At 39.2% G+C, this 14,268-nt stretch overlaps 1 protein-coding gene across 2 annotated transcripts in view; it reads right to left on the reverse strand.

The window, feature by feature from the left end:
* Positions 1–14,268, reverse strand: part of LOC122648535 (preprotein translocase subunit SCY2, chloroplastic) — a 71,856-nt gene that overhangs the window by 44,599 nt on the left and 12,989 nt on the right. For both annotated transcript variants that reach the window (XM_043841745.1, XM_043841746.1), the window contains exons 4-9: positions 9,304–9,383; positions 9,092–9,181; positions 7,978–8,069; positions 6,750–6,833; positions 1,368–1,509; positions 535–651 (exon numbers count right to left, since the gene is read on the reverse strand). In XM_043841745.1, coding sequence (XP_043697680.1) covers positions 535–651; positions 1,368–1,509; positions 6,750–6,833; positions 7,978–8,069; positions 9,092–9,181; positions 9,304–9,383 — 605 coding nt within the window. The remainder of the gene's footprint in view (positions 1–534; positions 652–1,367; positions 1,510–6,749; positions 6,834–7,977; positions 8,070–9,091; positions 9,182–9,303; positions 9,384–14,268) is intronic.

Consider the following 14,268-nt stretch of genomic DNA (forward strand, 5'->3'; position numbering starts at 1 on the left):
TATCAACACTATCAAAGCTGGTCTTAACACTCATTTAAAATACTGGTAATTTGAATGAGGTTCCATTAGAATCATCAGAGTTTCAAGAACCTCCACAGCTCATACCAAAGATCGCAAAATAATCAAAATTCAATAACTTGGTACAAGGTTTCTGACTCTACTCGGACATATGAGGAAGTAAAACGTGGGAAATTTGCAAAATGCCTAACCAAGCATGACATCATAATCGAGCAGGTTGAGTACACATAAGAACATAACTGACTTGGTTGGGCTCTGAACTCAAGACTCTGCTGGATAGCTGGGCCAACATAATCAGGTGGGCTCCAGAGCTTGCAACATCAAATGCAGACCAGGTCTGGCAACTGAGTGGATGCTTCACTGATCTGGGATCAGGGGATGTGGCGGGGAAAATATTGCATAAAGTGAAATATGTCATTCAGACCCATACCCTAGATTGGAAGAATGATTGCAACCCATACAAACATGTCGTCAAGGTGCACAGATAACATCTCTGGATTTGGTTGAGGAGATAACCTTGCAAGAATGCTTGGGAATGCCAAGAGATATGTAGTAGTGAGAACAGGCTGCATTCCTGATGGATTAATATTGAATGGAATATATGGCTCCACCTCTGTAATCGGGGAATCATCTCTGTCAAAAACACAGGATGCCACCATTAGCGTAAGTAAATAAATATCATGTCTTTAAAACCATAAGAAAATGCAATGGAATTATAAAGCACCATAAGATAACAGCCGAGGAAGCAAATAACAGTCCGTTTCCTGGATTCCTGAAAAACTAAATGAGATCAAGTTTACTGTTGCCCTAAGAAGACAAGGTTTATATTTTTAAGTGATTGACACATGGTAACTGGATTTGCATCTCAAAAAGTGCACACATACTCCTGGCACCATCCCCTTTTTATGCAGCAAGTTTAAGACATTTCTATGCCACATGGCGAAAAGAATTTTTTCAAGCTCATTTCATAAGAAAACACAAGTATATTCAAGGACCATTATCCGGATGGTAAAAAATGCAATACATGGTGGTTCAGAGGGATGGCTTTGACAATGGAAATATACATGAGGATAGACCAGGGGGCAACAATAATTTGGCGGTCTGGACCTGCCCTGTCAGTCGCCCATTTGGCAGAAAACTGTGAATGCAGGCTTCAAGTCAAGAGCAATAGAGCATCATAACAGAAAACCTTTGGCCAAACTACATAAAATAACAAGATGTTTCTAAAGGAATTTCTGATTATAGTGGGATGCCAAGAAGGAAAATTAAACTTATTTATCTAATAGATTCCTTGTTGAGAAAGAATACCTAAACATCAGACTAGAAAGTAGAAACAAATGAAATTTAACCTTGCGGCAGAAGCAAGTTTGAAGCCATAATACTGCAATTTGATCTTCCTGCAACCCTCAGTTACTACGACTGCCCACATAGTGACTATGGTGAAGACACCTAGTACTGCAAGTATATATGGCCACCAACTCAAGGCACTTCCTGCAATACAGTGCAAATAGAAACAGTACAAGAATCAGATCCCACATTGCAAATGAAACATACAACAACCTCCTCTGATTGCCAAAATTAGAGAATCAAGCCATCAATTAAATAAAGTATATCACGCTATCCTACATCGTCAATGAAACATACAAACCTCTTTCTTAAGCCACCAATTAAATAAAATATATCACGCTATTCTACATCATCAATGAAACATACAACCTCCCTGAAGTAAAAGCATACAGGAGAGATTCAACGTCTGGTTTAGGATTCTAGGTGGCATAGTTGGCGTCGCCTAGGCATCCAGGCAGATTTTTTGGGGTCTACACGACTGTCGCCTTAGTGGTATCGAACTAGGTCTGGTCCTTATTTATGCCAAATATCATTTATTATTTCATTTACTTAAGATATTATCTATAAATAAGCAAATACCCCCTATTTAAATCCAATAAAAATAGTTACAAAATCAAATTCCAAAAGATAAAAAGTCAACCCCCCAGTTCAAGAACAAAAATTGGATTTTCGGTGGTAGGTGAACTTTTCAACTTTCTAATGCTGAGATTTTTTTCAAATCTAAAAATTTTATAAATCTTAATATGGTAAGGCATAGTTAAAAAACAAAAGAGCGGCAAAATATACAAAAGATATTTTCATTCAAAGGGATTGTGATAGCATTCGCGCACACCAAATAAGGTTTGACCGGAACATAGCTTCTTCAATATTAAATCAGATTTAAGCAATTTTGGATTTGTTGGAAAGCTGGTTTTGTACTCTACCTAATACAAAAAGTCTCATGTAAAAATAAAATCATTTGACCCATCAAACTTTTAGAGAACAAGAACATTTCTCTAAATCGAGAGCAATTAAATTACATATAGATAAGATCATATTTTCTAAAAACAGTATAAACCAAATGTGAGACTAGGTATGCCAGGACAATGACCAGTTCCAAGAACAGTATAAACTAAATGCATGTTTTGATTGTTTCAAACTTCCAATAGCTTGCTTCTTTAGTTCTGATGTCTTCTAGTTCTATTTTGACTTTTAATGACTTGATGTGGCTTAATATTGATTTTTGATGACTTGATGTGACTCAATGTTGATTTTTTATGACTTGATGTAACTTAATGTTGATTTTTGATGATATGAGACATATATTGTAGCACACTAAATAATGTCAGAAAAGAGGGGAAATAAAAAACAACACTAAAGGCGTCTCGGAGGGCGCCTTTGCGCCTAAGCGCTTAGATACCCCTCCATCGTCTTGGGTCGCCTTGATGCCTTGACAACTATGTCTACGTGTATGAAGAAGGTGGCTAAAGAGGTCCTAGGGGGAATCAAAAGGAAAACCTCATTCTCCTAGGGAGACTTGGTGGTTGGATGATGAGGTCCAAGCAACCACTAAGACTAAGAAAGCTAGTTTCAAGGCATGGCAAAGGACTAAGTATGTAGAAGATTTAAAAAAGTACAGGTGTAGTAGGAATGAAGCTAAGAAGATTGTGGGGATTGCAAGGGCGAAGAAATACGAAGATCTCTATAACAATATGAACACCAAGGGAAAAAAGCTATCTATAAGATAGCTAGAATGAGGGAAAGGATGAATAGAGACTTCGACCATGTTAGATGCATTAAAAGTGATGATGGTTGAGTTCTAGTAAGGGATGAGGACATCGAAGAGAGATGGAATGGTTATTTTTACAGCCTACTTAATGAATCCAATCCAAGTTATAGTGAACTGGAAGTAGGCATTACTCATCAAGTCACTTGTCAGAGGTTTATACGTAAAATTAGTGATGCAGGAGCATCACAAGCAAAGAGGACCAAGGGTCAGCCCCTTTGGCTGGTCCAACGTGACTTGATAATCCCCTTCAAATTCCAGCCTAGCCAGTCCCTTCACCTCCCAAATCATGGACTCCTGGAGCAGTCAAAATTCTGGTAGATTCTTTGCGTCTTTTCATATTCACAAGTAGCATTAAGTATTTTCCATTATCAATTTTTTATTGTAGTTTTAATACCTTGGGAACAAGTCTAATGTCTTGGGGATAGTTTCTATGTCTAGGAATTAGTAACTATGTATGGGTTATAGTTTCTAGGTGTGCGAATTCTAATTAGTCTTGGAATTCCAACAGTCTTTTTAATTCAATTTGATGTAATCCAAGAGGCTACTAAGCCTCCTTCTAGGCTATATAATGGAATCGTGGGTTGCTGTTTCAGAACCCAATTTTGTGAAATCTTGTTTTGAGAAACCTTGTGAGATATAAGTGTTGTGAGACTCGTCAACCACAGGTGGGACTCCTGCGGATTGACCTAGGTGGGACTCCTACGACTGGTAGACTGGTGGGACTCCAGCTCTACAACTTAGCTATCTATTTTCATACCTACCCCTATTCTCTTCCAGATTCGATCTTGGTTGAATTAAAAAGACTGTTGAAATACCAAGACTAATTAGAAATCCCACACCTAGAAACCAAAACCATACATAGATACTAATTCCTAGACATAGAAACTATCCCAAGACATTGAGAGTTGTTCCCAAGGTATTGAAACTACAATCAAAATTGACAATGGAAAATACTTAATGCTACTTTGGAACACGAAAAGACACAAAGAATCTGCCAGAATTTTGACTGTTCCAGGAGGCCATGATTTGGGAGGTGAAGGGATTGGCTAGGCTGGAATTTGAAGGGGACTCTCAGTCACGTTGGACCAGCCAAAGGGGCTGACCTTTGGTCCTCTTTGCTTGTGATGCTCATGCATCAATTCTCCCCTGCTTGAAAATAACTCGACCACGAGTTTTGCAAAATGGAGGAATCAACTTTGTATGGTGAACATCCGTCTACAAACTATAACAGTACTCGGGCAGCTCATGGATGTTAGGGATGTAGTTTTCAAGGCATGGAGCTTTCTCTTCAAAAAATTCAAGTGGGATCATGAACTCTATGTGATCAACTTTAATATCATTAGTCATGTCCATGGGGTCTTCTACAGTTGTGTCTTCGACCTCTTCAAACTCTGATGCAACGTGGAGCTCTTTTGATTCGTCTTTCTGGTGGTTCTCAATCAATTTTGTTGATGCTTCAACCATCTCGTCAACTATAGTGCCAAGTTCCACATTGTTCACTGTCTCAAACATAGTTGTCAAGGCATTGCCTAGGCGTCCAGGCGCCTTTGTCACACCTTAAATTCTGGTGTCGCCTTGGTTTCTGACCCCCTCACTCGCCTTGGTTTGCCTAGGCACCTTGACAACTATGGTCTCAAATGCATTGTCTCACTGAGATCTCAGCGAGATCTCAAGATCTCGAGAATCTCGACCTGGTTGAGATGGCTGTTCGAGGCGAGTTTTCGAACTATGGTGGTGACTAGTGTAAGAACCGTGAGGGATGAAGGTAGTGAATTCCCAATTACAGTTGGGTTACATCAAGGATCTACATTAAGCCCTTATCTGTTTGCGCTTATCATAGATGAGTTAACCAAAGGCATCCAAGATAAGGTTCCTTGGTAAATGCTTTTTGCTGATGACATTGTTTTAGTGGATGAGACAAAAGTTGTGATTACTGCCAAACTCAAATTATGGAGGTCAACCTTGGAATCAAAAGATTTTAAGATAAGTAAAATGAAGACTGAGTATATGGTATGTAACTTTAGCAACTCCGTGACGGATAATGAAGGGGTTAAAGTTGATGAGATGGAGATTCCGCAAAGTGGCCTTTTTTAGGTATCTAGGATTAATCATCAGTAAGGAAGGTGATATAGAAGATGTCTCACAAAAGATTAAAGTAGGATGGCTGAAGTGGAGAGGTGGATGAGTGAGATTTAGACGAAGGGGAGGGTGGTTAAATACTGCCTTATACCTTATAACATGTGGGCATGCCCTCATTTATAACTATGGTGGGACCTTTGAGAAGGAAACCCGCTAATTTGTCTCAATCTCACTTTCTCGAGATGGTATACCTCGCTGCATCCCGGAGTTCCATCGTAGGATGATCAGGATGCGAGACTGCAAGGCTGACCGCCTTGTCCAACTCGACCTATCGTTCTTCTCCATTTCTAAGTTGATATTGTTGGTCCGGGCCAGGTATCCTTTGAAAGGGGTAGCTCTAAGTGTTTCGTGATCGACGGATTCCTTTAAAGCTTAAAGGAAATTTTTACAGGATAGTCATAAGCTCGGTTATGACTTATGAGGTATGGTGCGGAGTGTTGGGCAGTTAAGAAGCATCATATAGATAAGCCAAGTGTAGCGGAGATGAGGATGTTGAGATGGATGAGTGGTAAAACTAGGAAGGATAAAATAACGAATGATCATATTAGAGCTGGATTGGGAGTAGTCCCGATTCAAGATAAGCTAAGAGAAAGTCGCCTGAGGTGGTATGGCCATATTCAATGGAGGCTGCCGAATGCTCCAGTTTGGAGGAGTGACTTGATTCAGATTGAAAGTACTAAAAGAGATAGGGGCAGGCCTAAAATGACCCTAGGAGAAATGGTGAGGAAAGACATGAATAGTTTAGGTCTTGTTTCTAGTATGACGTCGAATAGAGCTTATTGGAGGGCAAGAATCTGTGTCGCCGACCCCAGTTAGTTTGTTTTTAGACTGTTTTGTAATTGTGGTTGTTTTGTTCCCTTTCTTTTATTCTTATTGTTAACCCTTTTCTTGTAAGAAACCATGTAGCCAACCCCATTTAGTTGGGATAAGGCTGAGATGTTGTTGATGTTGTTGTACCATACTTCCTTCTTTCCCAAAACAACCCCCCCCTTTATCCTCAATCCTATTTCTATCCTTTATTTGCGTTAATGCCTGGTTTACCCCTTTTCTTTAAATATTAATTCCTTTTGTATCCCAGCTCCTAGTTATCTACCAAGCAGCCCTCTAATATTCTGATTCTTTACAATTCTGCCACCCCCTTTGTAAACTTTGGAATAATTATAGAACTGCCATTATATTTCATCTTTGGCTATTATTCCCTTGGGTGGACCCATAAGCGATCCAAACCAGGACTGCATCAGGGCAGGTAAGGGTTCAACCTGCCCAGTTGCCACTCCTAATCCAAAAATCCTTTTTTTTTTTTGGGTTCGGGGGAGGGGGGGGGGGGGAGGAAGACGTGCAGTGGGTCTTTTTGAATGATCTACAACCAACACGTATTTATTTAAAAATCTAGAAAGCAAATCTACGGATGGAACAGAGAAACATTAAAAAGAGCAGGCCAAAGCAATGGTAAGTTCTTAATGATCCGATCACCTACCAGAAAGCTGAGACAACATCTTATACAAAGTATCAGTGTAGCCAGTCAATATTCCTGCACATATGATTAAAGACGACCCTTGCCCTGAAGAATGCAAAACCAATTAGAGAAAGTAAAACACTCCCAGCCCAGCATAAGATGCAGAATGAAATACAGCAAACAATATTCACTACCTAGAATATTTCAATACAAAAACAATGAATTCCACAAACAAAGGCTACTGCGACAGCCTCTAACTTAAGTTCCCACCCCATAAACCACAAAAAAATCCTCCCAGCATTTGGAAAAACTCGACAACCCCTTGAAAGTCATGGAGGACAGTTGACAAGCTGAGAAACATAAAATCAATGCTTTCATTTGCCAATTCACTGAATACACTATTTTACTAATCAAACATCTTGGTGCAATTACTTGGTTTGCATCAGTCTTGCTTCTTAGGATATTTTTTACTTCTGACTTCTATAAGGAAATTTCAGTTTCTGACATAAATATAATGTTCATCTATGTTGAAAATCAAGAAAGTTAGGGAAATACCAAATGACTATCTGAAAAAATACATAAACATCAACTTAGTTTCAAACATGGGCTGCAAGGTGGCCCATAAGAGGTACCAAATAAATGCAATAAGTATCAAAATTAATTGTGGCCATGCTATTTTTAAATGTAAAGAAATAATGCTTAAAATATAGTAACAGGAATGGACTTGTTTCAATAGCTGCTGCTTCTTTTTCCTTCAAAGCACCATCTCCTTGGAAGGCCCTACCTTGGCCCATCAAGGGCAAGGAAGTATAATGGAACTCTAGAACCATTTTCTCCTCTAGTAGCAACCATATTTTCCCATCCCCTCTGTTTAAAAGAACACATCCCCAGAGTTCAGAGAATCCGAGTATGCTAAATTTACCTATGGAAATAATATGACAAGGAGCATGGTGTCTTAGGTGAATATCAAACTCCTTATGCAACCTGATTCATCTTCTTTTGTTATGAAGAATGAATCTTCATATCAGCAAATTATTAAGGTGGATAACATCAACAGACTCTACTAGTATTGACCAAAACAAGGGTTACTAGTTTTACGAGATTGAAAACAGCTTCTTCTACAAAAACCAGATGGCTTAGGTTTCACTAGCAAAAATATTATGAGCACATAAGGTGAAAAGCCAAAAAGAAAAAAAAGAGAGAGAAAAGAAAGGCAGGACTAAAGAAGTAAATATAATAAATATGGTACCAAATCCAGATTCCGATATTTTATCACAGATCCATGTCATAGTCATCGCACCACAGACCAATAAAAAAGTTGTCACCATCACATGCTTGACACTGCATACAACATAAAATTTTTAGGGATGTAGCTCATCTTCCTCTCTACAAGAATTTAAGATGGAAGCAACCAAGTATGCAACATAATTGTGCCAATCAAGACTTTAATGACCAATTTAATTACTTGGTAATATTATCAACTGCACTAATAAATTTGTGTGCAAATGAAAGGATGATACATCTTTGATTAAAACCACCATAAGAAAGTAATGATTTCCATGCACATCAATATTCTGCAAAAACACTGTATGAGTAGATGGAAAACCAAGAAAACTCCACAAGACATTAAAGAAATGGGTTTCACTATAACATAGCAACTTGTCCAAGTGGTAGAATCTTCATTTTAACAAAATTGCTTGATGATGTGTTTGAACGGCTTATACAGTCACTATTTTTTTAGGATCAAGTGTACAATCAAACAATAAATTGAAAGAAAATGTAGAAAAGAAAACTTTCCAGCACGAACGGTCCAGCAGAAAAAGGTTCTTGCACATGAATACTTAGAGAAATTTTTGGTTGGCTAGATTGATGGCTACATGGTCAAGTTCTCTATGAATATAAACCAAATATAAGGAAAGGAGATCATACTTACTAAGAGACAAGTTTTACCATCTTCTGCATATTTATTAAAGAAACTGACAGAACTGTTAGGAAAAAGAGTTACATCTGGGCATTATTGTTGCACAGTTGCACCACTACTCCATCACATTACAAGAATATGAAATGTGAAAAAAATGGTAAGAGGATCCACCCATATGGACGTCAGAATTACTCATAAAACTAAAGTGATAGAATTTATATTAAAATGTGATAAATGGATGTTTTCTTTCATTCACAGGCTTTGATAATCCAAAGCAATACCCCACCACTTCATCTTTTACGCCGCAGACTTTTGTTCGGTATCACACAATGTGTAGCCAACAAGTCATAACTAAATTCACTGTCAACAGACACATCAACACATGAAAATTTTTGAAATATGAGAGCATTGTTGGACCTGAGTTTAGTCAGTACATCATTACCTGCGACTAGCTGCATAGATTGAATATGGAAGTGAGTAGCAAGCAAGTATCACTGCTTCCAATATTGCAAATCCAAGCGAGATCCACCATCTGAAATAAAAAGCAAAACAGAAAGGGCTTGCAACCTTCAATTTTACCGAGGAAAGAAAGGAAACAGTAAAATTTTATTATATGGATTCATCTCACTGCAGAAGATGAATAACTAAACACACATATAACTCTTAATCTTCTCATGGCCGTCTAAACCTTCTTTCCGCAACTTCACCAGGGAAGGAACAATATGACAAAGTACCTGCTCAAGAGATTCAAAAGTATAACATATATGTTGGATGAGAAAAATTGATAGAGAATCTTTAGACGAAATTATTTACTCAGTTAGTTTTCCTTTCGGCAGGAAAACCCTGACTTTATCTAGGACTTATCAGACATGTAGAAGCAAACTCAGTTTACATTTCTTTCAGTGAGGTCCTCAAAATAATAATATTTTTAGAATATCACAACCCAAAAAAAATTCAACAGGTAACATGAATTTTAAATAATAATAATGATGAATCACTTACGAAAGCAATCACTTTATACTAACATTAACCGTTTCTTGGTTAAAAAGCAGCACTTTATTGGCCATGTGCTCATAAAGACTTCCTTACAAATTCTACCATTCAAACTACTGAATGCAGTGTCATCCTTGTTACAGGAGAACAAGTATTCTTTGCCAAAAGTCTTTCTTAACCAGTTAGAGACATGCACACCTTGAAATATCTGAATATCAACTCAGAAATGAATAACATATACACTTTAAGAATGAGTAGTTGTCACGGTGTCTAGGCGACCCAAGCCGTTGGAAAGGATCCAAAATCAAGGCGTCCAAGGCGCCTGGACACCTAGGCGACGCCCTGACAACTATGTGTCTTCATACATATACAAAGGTTGTCACGGGTTCTGCATAAGTGCATATTTCTGTTAAACACCAATGACCAAAATATAATTGAAGATCCAAAGCACACCACTTTCTAGGAAGCATGGTTCTAAATCTCAGTCGAAACTTGTAGTTTCGACCGAGATATCTTGGTTTCGCAAGAGACCGAAATATCTCGGTTTCGCACGAAACCAAGACGAGATATGGGTGGAGTTTAAAAAGTCACACATGTTTCTTCAAGGAACACTTCATAACAAAAGCAAATGGCATATAAAAGGGTTCCCATGACATCAGTATAACCCAAGACTCACTACGTCAACATGAATTGCACAGTTCAAATAAATCAAGAAAGATCAAAAGTTAGATTCCAGATTGGAGTATGAATCTTATATCTTAAAATAATTTCTGAATTTAGTTTGTTTCTGGATTGAATAAAAAAGTAAAACTCATATGGTCTTTACTGACCTAGAAAAAGCTTATGACAGAGTCCCTAGAGAGTTAATTTGGAAAGCACTAGAGAAGAGAAGTGTTTCAAGTAAATATATGAACATAATTAAAGATATGTATGATGGTACAGTGACAAGTGTAACAACTATGGGGGCCAAGGTAGTGAATTCCCAATTACTATTGGGTTCATAGTTGTCAAGGCGGTGGAGGGGTGCAGCACTTAGGCGACAAACACCCGCCTAGGCAACCAAGGCGCCCAAGTGTTATTTTTTATTTCCCCTCTTTTCTAACATTATTTAGTATGCTACAATATATACCTTATACCATCAAAAATCAACAATAAGCCACATCAAATCATCAAAAATCAACATTAAGCCCATCAAGTCATCAAAAATCAATATTAAGCTACATCAAGTCATCAAAAATCAACATAGAACTAGACAAAAACAGAACTGAGGAAGCAAGCTATTGGAAGTTTGCAACAACCAAAACATAAATTTGGTTTATACTGTTCTTGGAATTGGTCATTGTCCTAGATACCTAGTCTCACATTTGGTTTTGTTAGCTATATGGCCAGAATACCATGGGGGTATTTTGGTCCTCTTTCTTTTGTTATTTTATTTATTTCGTACATGTGGTTTAGTCCCACATTGCTACTGTACAATTGTTTCATTCTTCATTATGATTATAAATAAAGATGTGCTTGGGATGACTAAATCATCCAAGCATTCATTCTCTAATCCTATTCTGTTAACATGGTATCAAAGCAGAATTCGAATTAGGGACCCCCCCTTCTCTTCCTTTCTCGATTTCAGCCTCCTCCCCTCTCATTTGCAAGTTTTTTTCTTCTCCTTTCCCCTTGTTCTTCATTCACCCCTATTAGGGCAGCACTGATGAGGTGATCAATTGATCCAGTGGCTGCCCTCCATTACCTCATTCTATGATCAAGTTATTTGATCGATAGGGACAATTTCAGCTCCAGTTGCTGCCTGCGATATTTGAAGATTTTGTTTTTTTGTGGACTGCTCTCACTCCCTTCCAAGGAAGCAATGTACATCATTGAAGACTCAAGAATTGCAGCAGTATTTACTATTCTGGATTAGTTCCTATCTCCACCAAGTTTGAAGACATCCTAGATCGATTATTCTTCCACCAAATCAGGGTTTTTTTCAAAACCCTGAGCATTATCGATCTAGGGTTTGCAGGTTCTTGTTGAAGCTGATATTTGGCAGAGTGATTCAGCATTACTAGAGCACCACTCGATCCTAGTTTCAGCTCCATCTGCTGAGATTTTGCTCTTCTTCTTCCCTACATCGATCTCATCAATTTCAGGGTTTTTTCCAAAACCCTATAAGAATCGATCTAAGGGATTTACTTGGCTACTGTTGCTGATTTTTGGAGACCATTGTTCTACCACTACCAGCAGGCTCTCCTCCAATTTTCAGCCCTTAACTTGGAGGATTTCTTGGGTTTTTCTTCACAACAGCCCCCTTCTGCGATTTGGGCTTCTCTACTGTCTTCATGGGTGACTCTGTAGATTCAACTACTACTTCTGTTGGTGATGGAACCAGCAAGCCAGATTATCACACTTTTCCTCCAAATCCAATCAAGTTGCATGGCAGTAATTATTTGCTTTGGTCTAGGTCTGCATCCTTTGCCATTGTTGGCCGTGGCCTTGCGGGTCATATTAGGGGCACTATTGTTATGCCCACTAAGGTTGGAGCTGCTCAAGACAAGTGGCTTGCCAATGGAGTTCTTATGTCCTACCTAATTGGTTCTATGACTACAGATCTGCAACACAATTTTCTTCTCCTTGACACAGCCTCAGAAATTTGGGCTGCTTGCAAGGAAACTTACGGACAGCTTGGCAATGATGCCCATGTTTATGAACTCAGGAAGAAGGTCCTTCACACTACTCAGGGGGAGTTGACAGTCTCCAAGTACTATGCTACTTTGCGCAGCCTTTGGCAGCAACTGGACCACTTTTCTGACTTTCACCCAAGTACAGCTGCTGATATTACTTTTTACAAACAACATATGGACAAGATCAGAGTCTATGATTTTTTGGCAGGTTTGAATGTCGAGTATAATCAGATTCGGGTTCAAGTGTTGGGTCATAAGCCATTTCCCACACTTGAACAGTCCTATGCCCTGGTCTCTTCTGAAGAAAACCGTAGGGCTGCCATGTTGCACCCTCCTATTATTGACAGATCGGCACTCCAGGCTACTGCCCCTGTCACTCCTGCACCTAGTGGCACTGCTTCTCTTGGTGATTCTACTACTGGGTCTGTTGTTTGTGAGTACTGTCACAAACCTTACCACACCAAGGAGAAGTGCTGAAAACTTCATGAGAAACCGGCTGACTTTAAAGCTAAAAGGGCCGCAAGACCAAGGCCCATCGATCGAGATTGTTACGCAGCCCTCACTCGACCCTGGTCTATCCCAGGATGATCTACTGCACTCCTTCGTATGCCGAGGTCTTCGCTGCGCCTCTCTTGCCTCTACTACATCAGCTCACGCCAATTCTTCGCTACTTCAGGTTCCCACTTTGCCCGGTCAGGTATTCCATTTGGGGGTCATTATGCTTCTGTAGCTTCACATCCTTGGATCATAGATTCTGGGGCTACAGATCATATGACCGGCTCCTCTGGTTTGTTTCATAGATATTCTCCCACTTCTGGGAAAGACAAGATCAAGGTAGCTGATGGTTCCCTTTCTTCTATATCTGGAAAAGGAATCATCAACTGCACTTCCTCTCTTCCATTAACTTCTGTTTTGCATATTCCTAATTTTACTACTAACCTTCTTTCCATTAGCAGTATTACTCGTGATCTTAACTGCAAAGTCACTTTCTTTCCTTCTCATTGTGTGTTTCAGGATCTGGACTCTGGGAAGACGATTGGATTGGGTAAAGTGTACGGTGGGCTGTACCTGCTTGATGATAGTCGCTTCTCTCCACCACCATTGCCTTCTCCACTACACCAGAACTCCATGGTCTCTTCAGAACTCTACCAGTGGCACTCTAGGTTAGGTCACCCCCCTTTAGGAATTTTAGCACATTTATTTCCTAGTTTGGTCACCCTTTGTACCAAGCATGACTTTTTTTGTGAGGCGTGTGTTCTGGCCAAACAGACACGTTCAAATTATTCTATTTTAAATAAAAGGAGTTCTTCTTGCTTTCAATTAGTGCACTTTGATGTTTGGGGCCCTAATCGTAAACCCTCTATTTCTGGTCATCGGTGGTTTGTCTCTTTCATTGATTGTCATTCTAGGCACACATGGGTGTATCTTTTGCCCACAAAAAATCAGGTTTTTTCATGTTTTCAGCACTTTCATAAAATGGTCCAAACTCAGTTCCAGGCTTAATGTAGTCCTAGATAAGTAGGAGACCTACTAGGAGCCAAACAACCAGATCAAATAACAAAAGCGGCTGCTAGTTCGAATGGACAGCATTAGGATTTAGGTTAATTCCTAGGGTTTGGGTTGGATATTGGGAAAGGGGTTTATAGGGTATTAATGGGCAGGTCTAGGGGGTCAATATGGTATAAAAAGGGTAGGGTTTGGCTGAGTTTTGAAATTCTGCAATTCTGGACTGAATTGAGTTGCAGGTTTTGGGCTTTAATGGAGTTCGGGTTTATGGGATTCAAACAAAAAATAAAGAGGATCAATTAGGGGAAAGGATTAGAGGATTAGAAGAAGAATTTTGGCGTCAAACTTACTGGAGATTCCATTGGCAGCAAGCTTCGACAGTTGTGAACGATAAAGCCACCTTCGAATTTGAAGGAGATCCTCCCAGCCGTCACGGCATAAGGAG

This window comes from Telopea speciosissima, chromosome 1, assembly GCF_018873765.1.
Source record: "Telopea speciosissima isolate NSW1024214 ecotype Mountain lineage chromosome 1, Tspe_v1, whole genome shotgun sequence".
Lineage (NCBI taxonomy): Eukaryota > Viridiplantae > Streptophyta > Magnoliopsida > Proteales > Proteaceae > Telopea > Telopea speciosissima.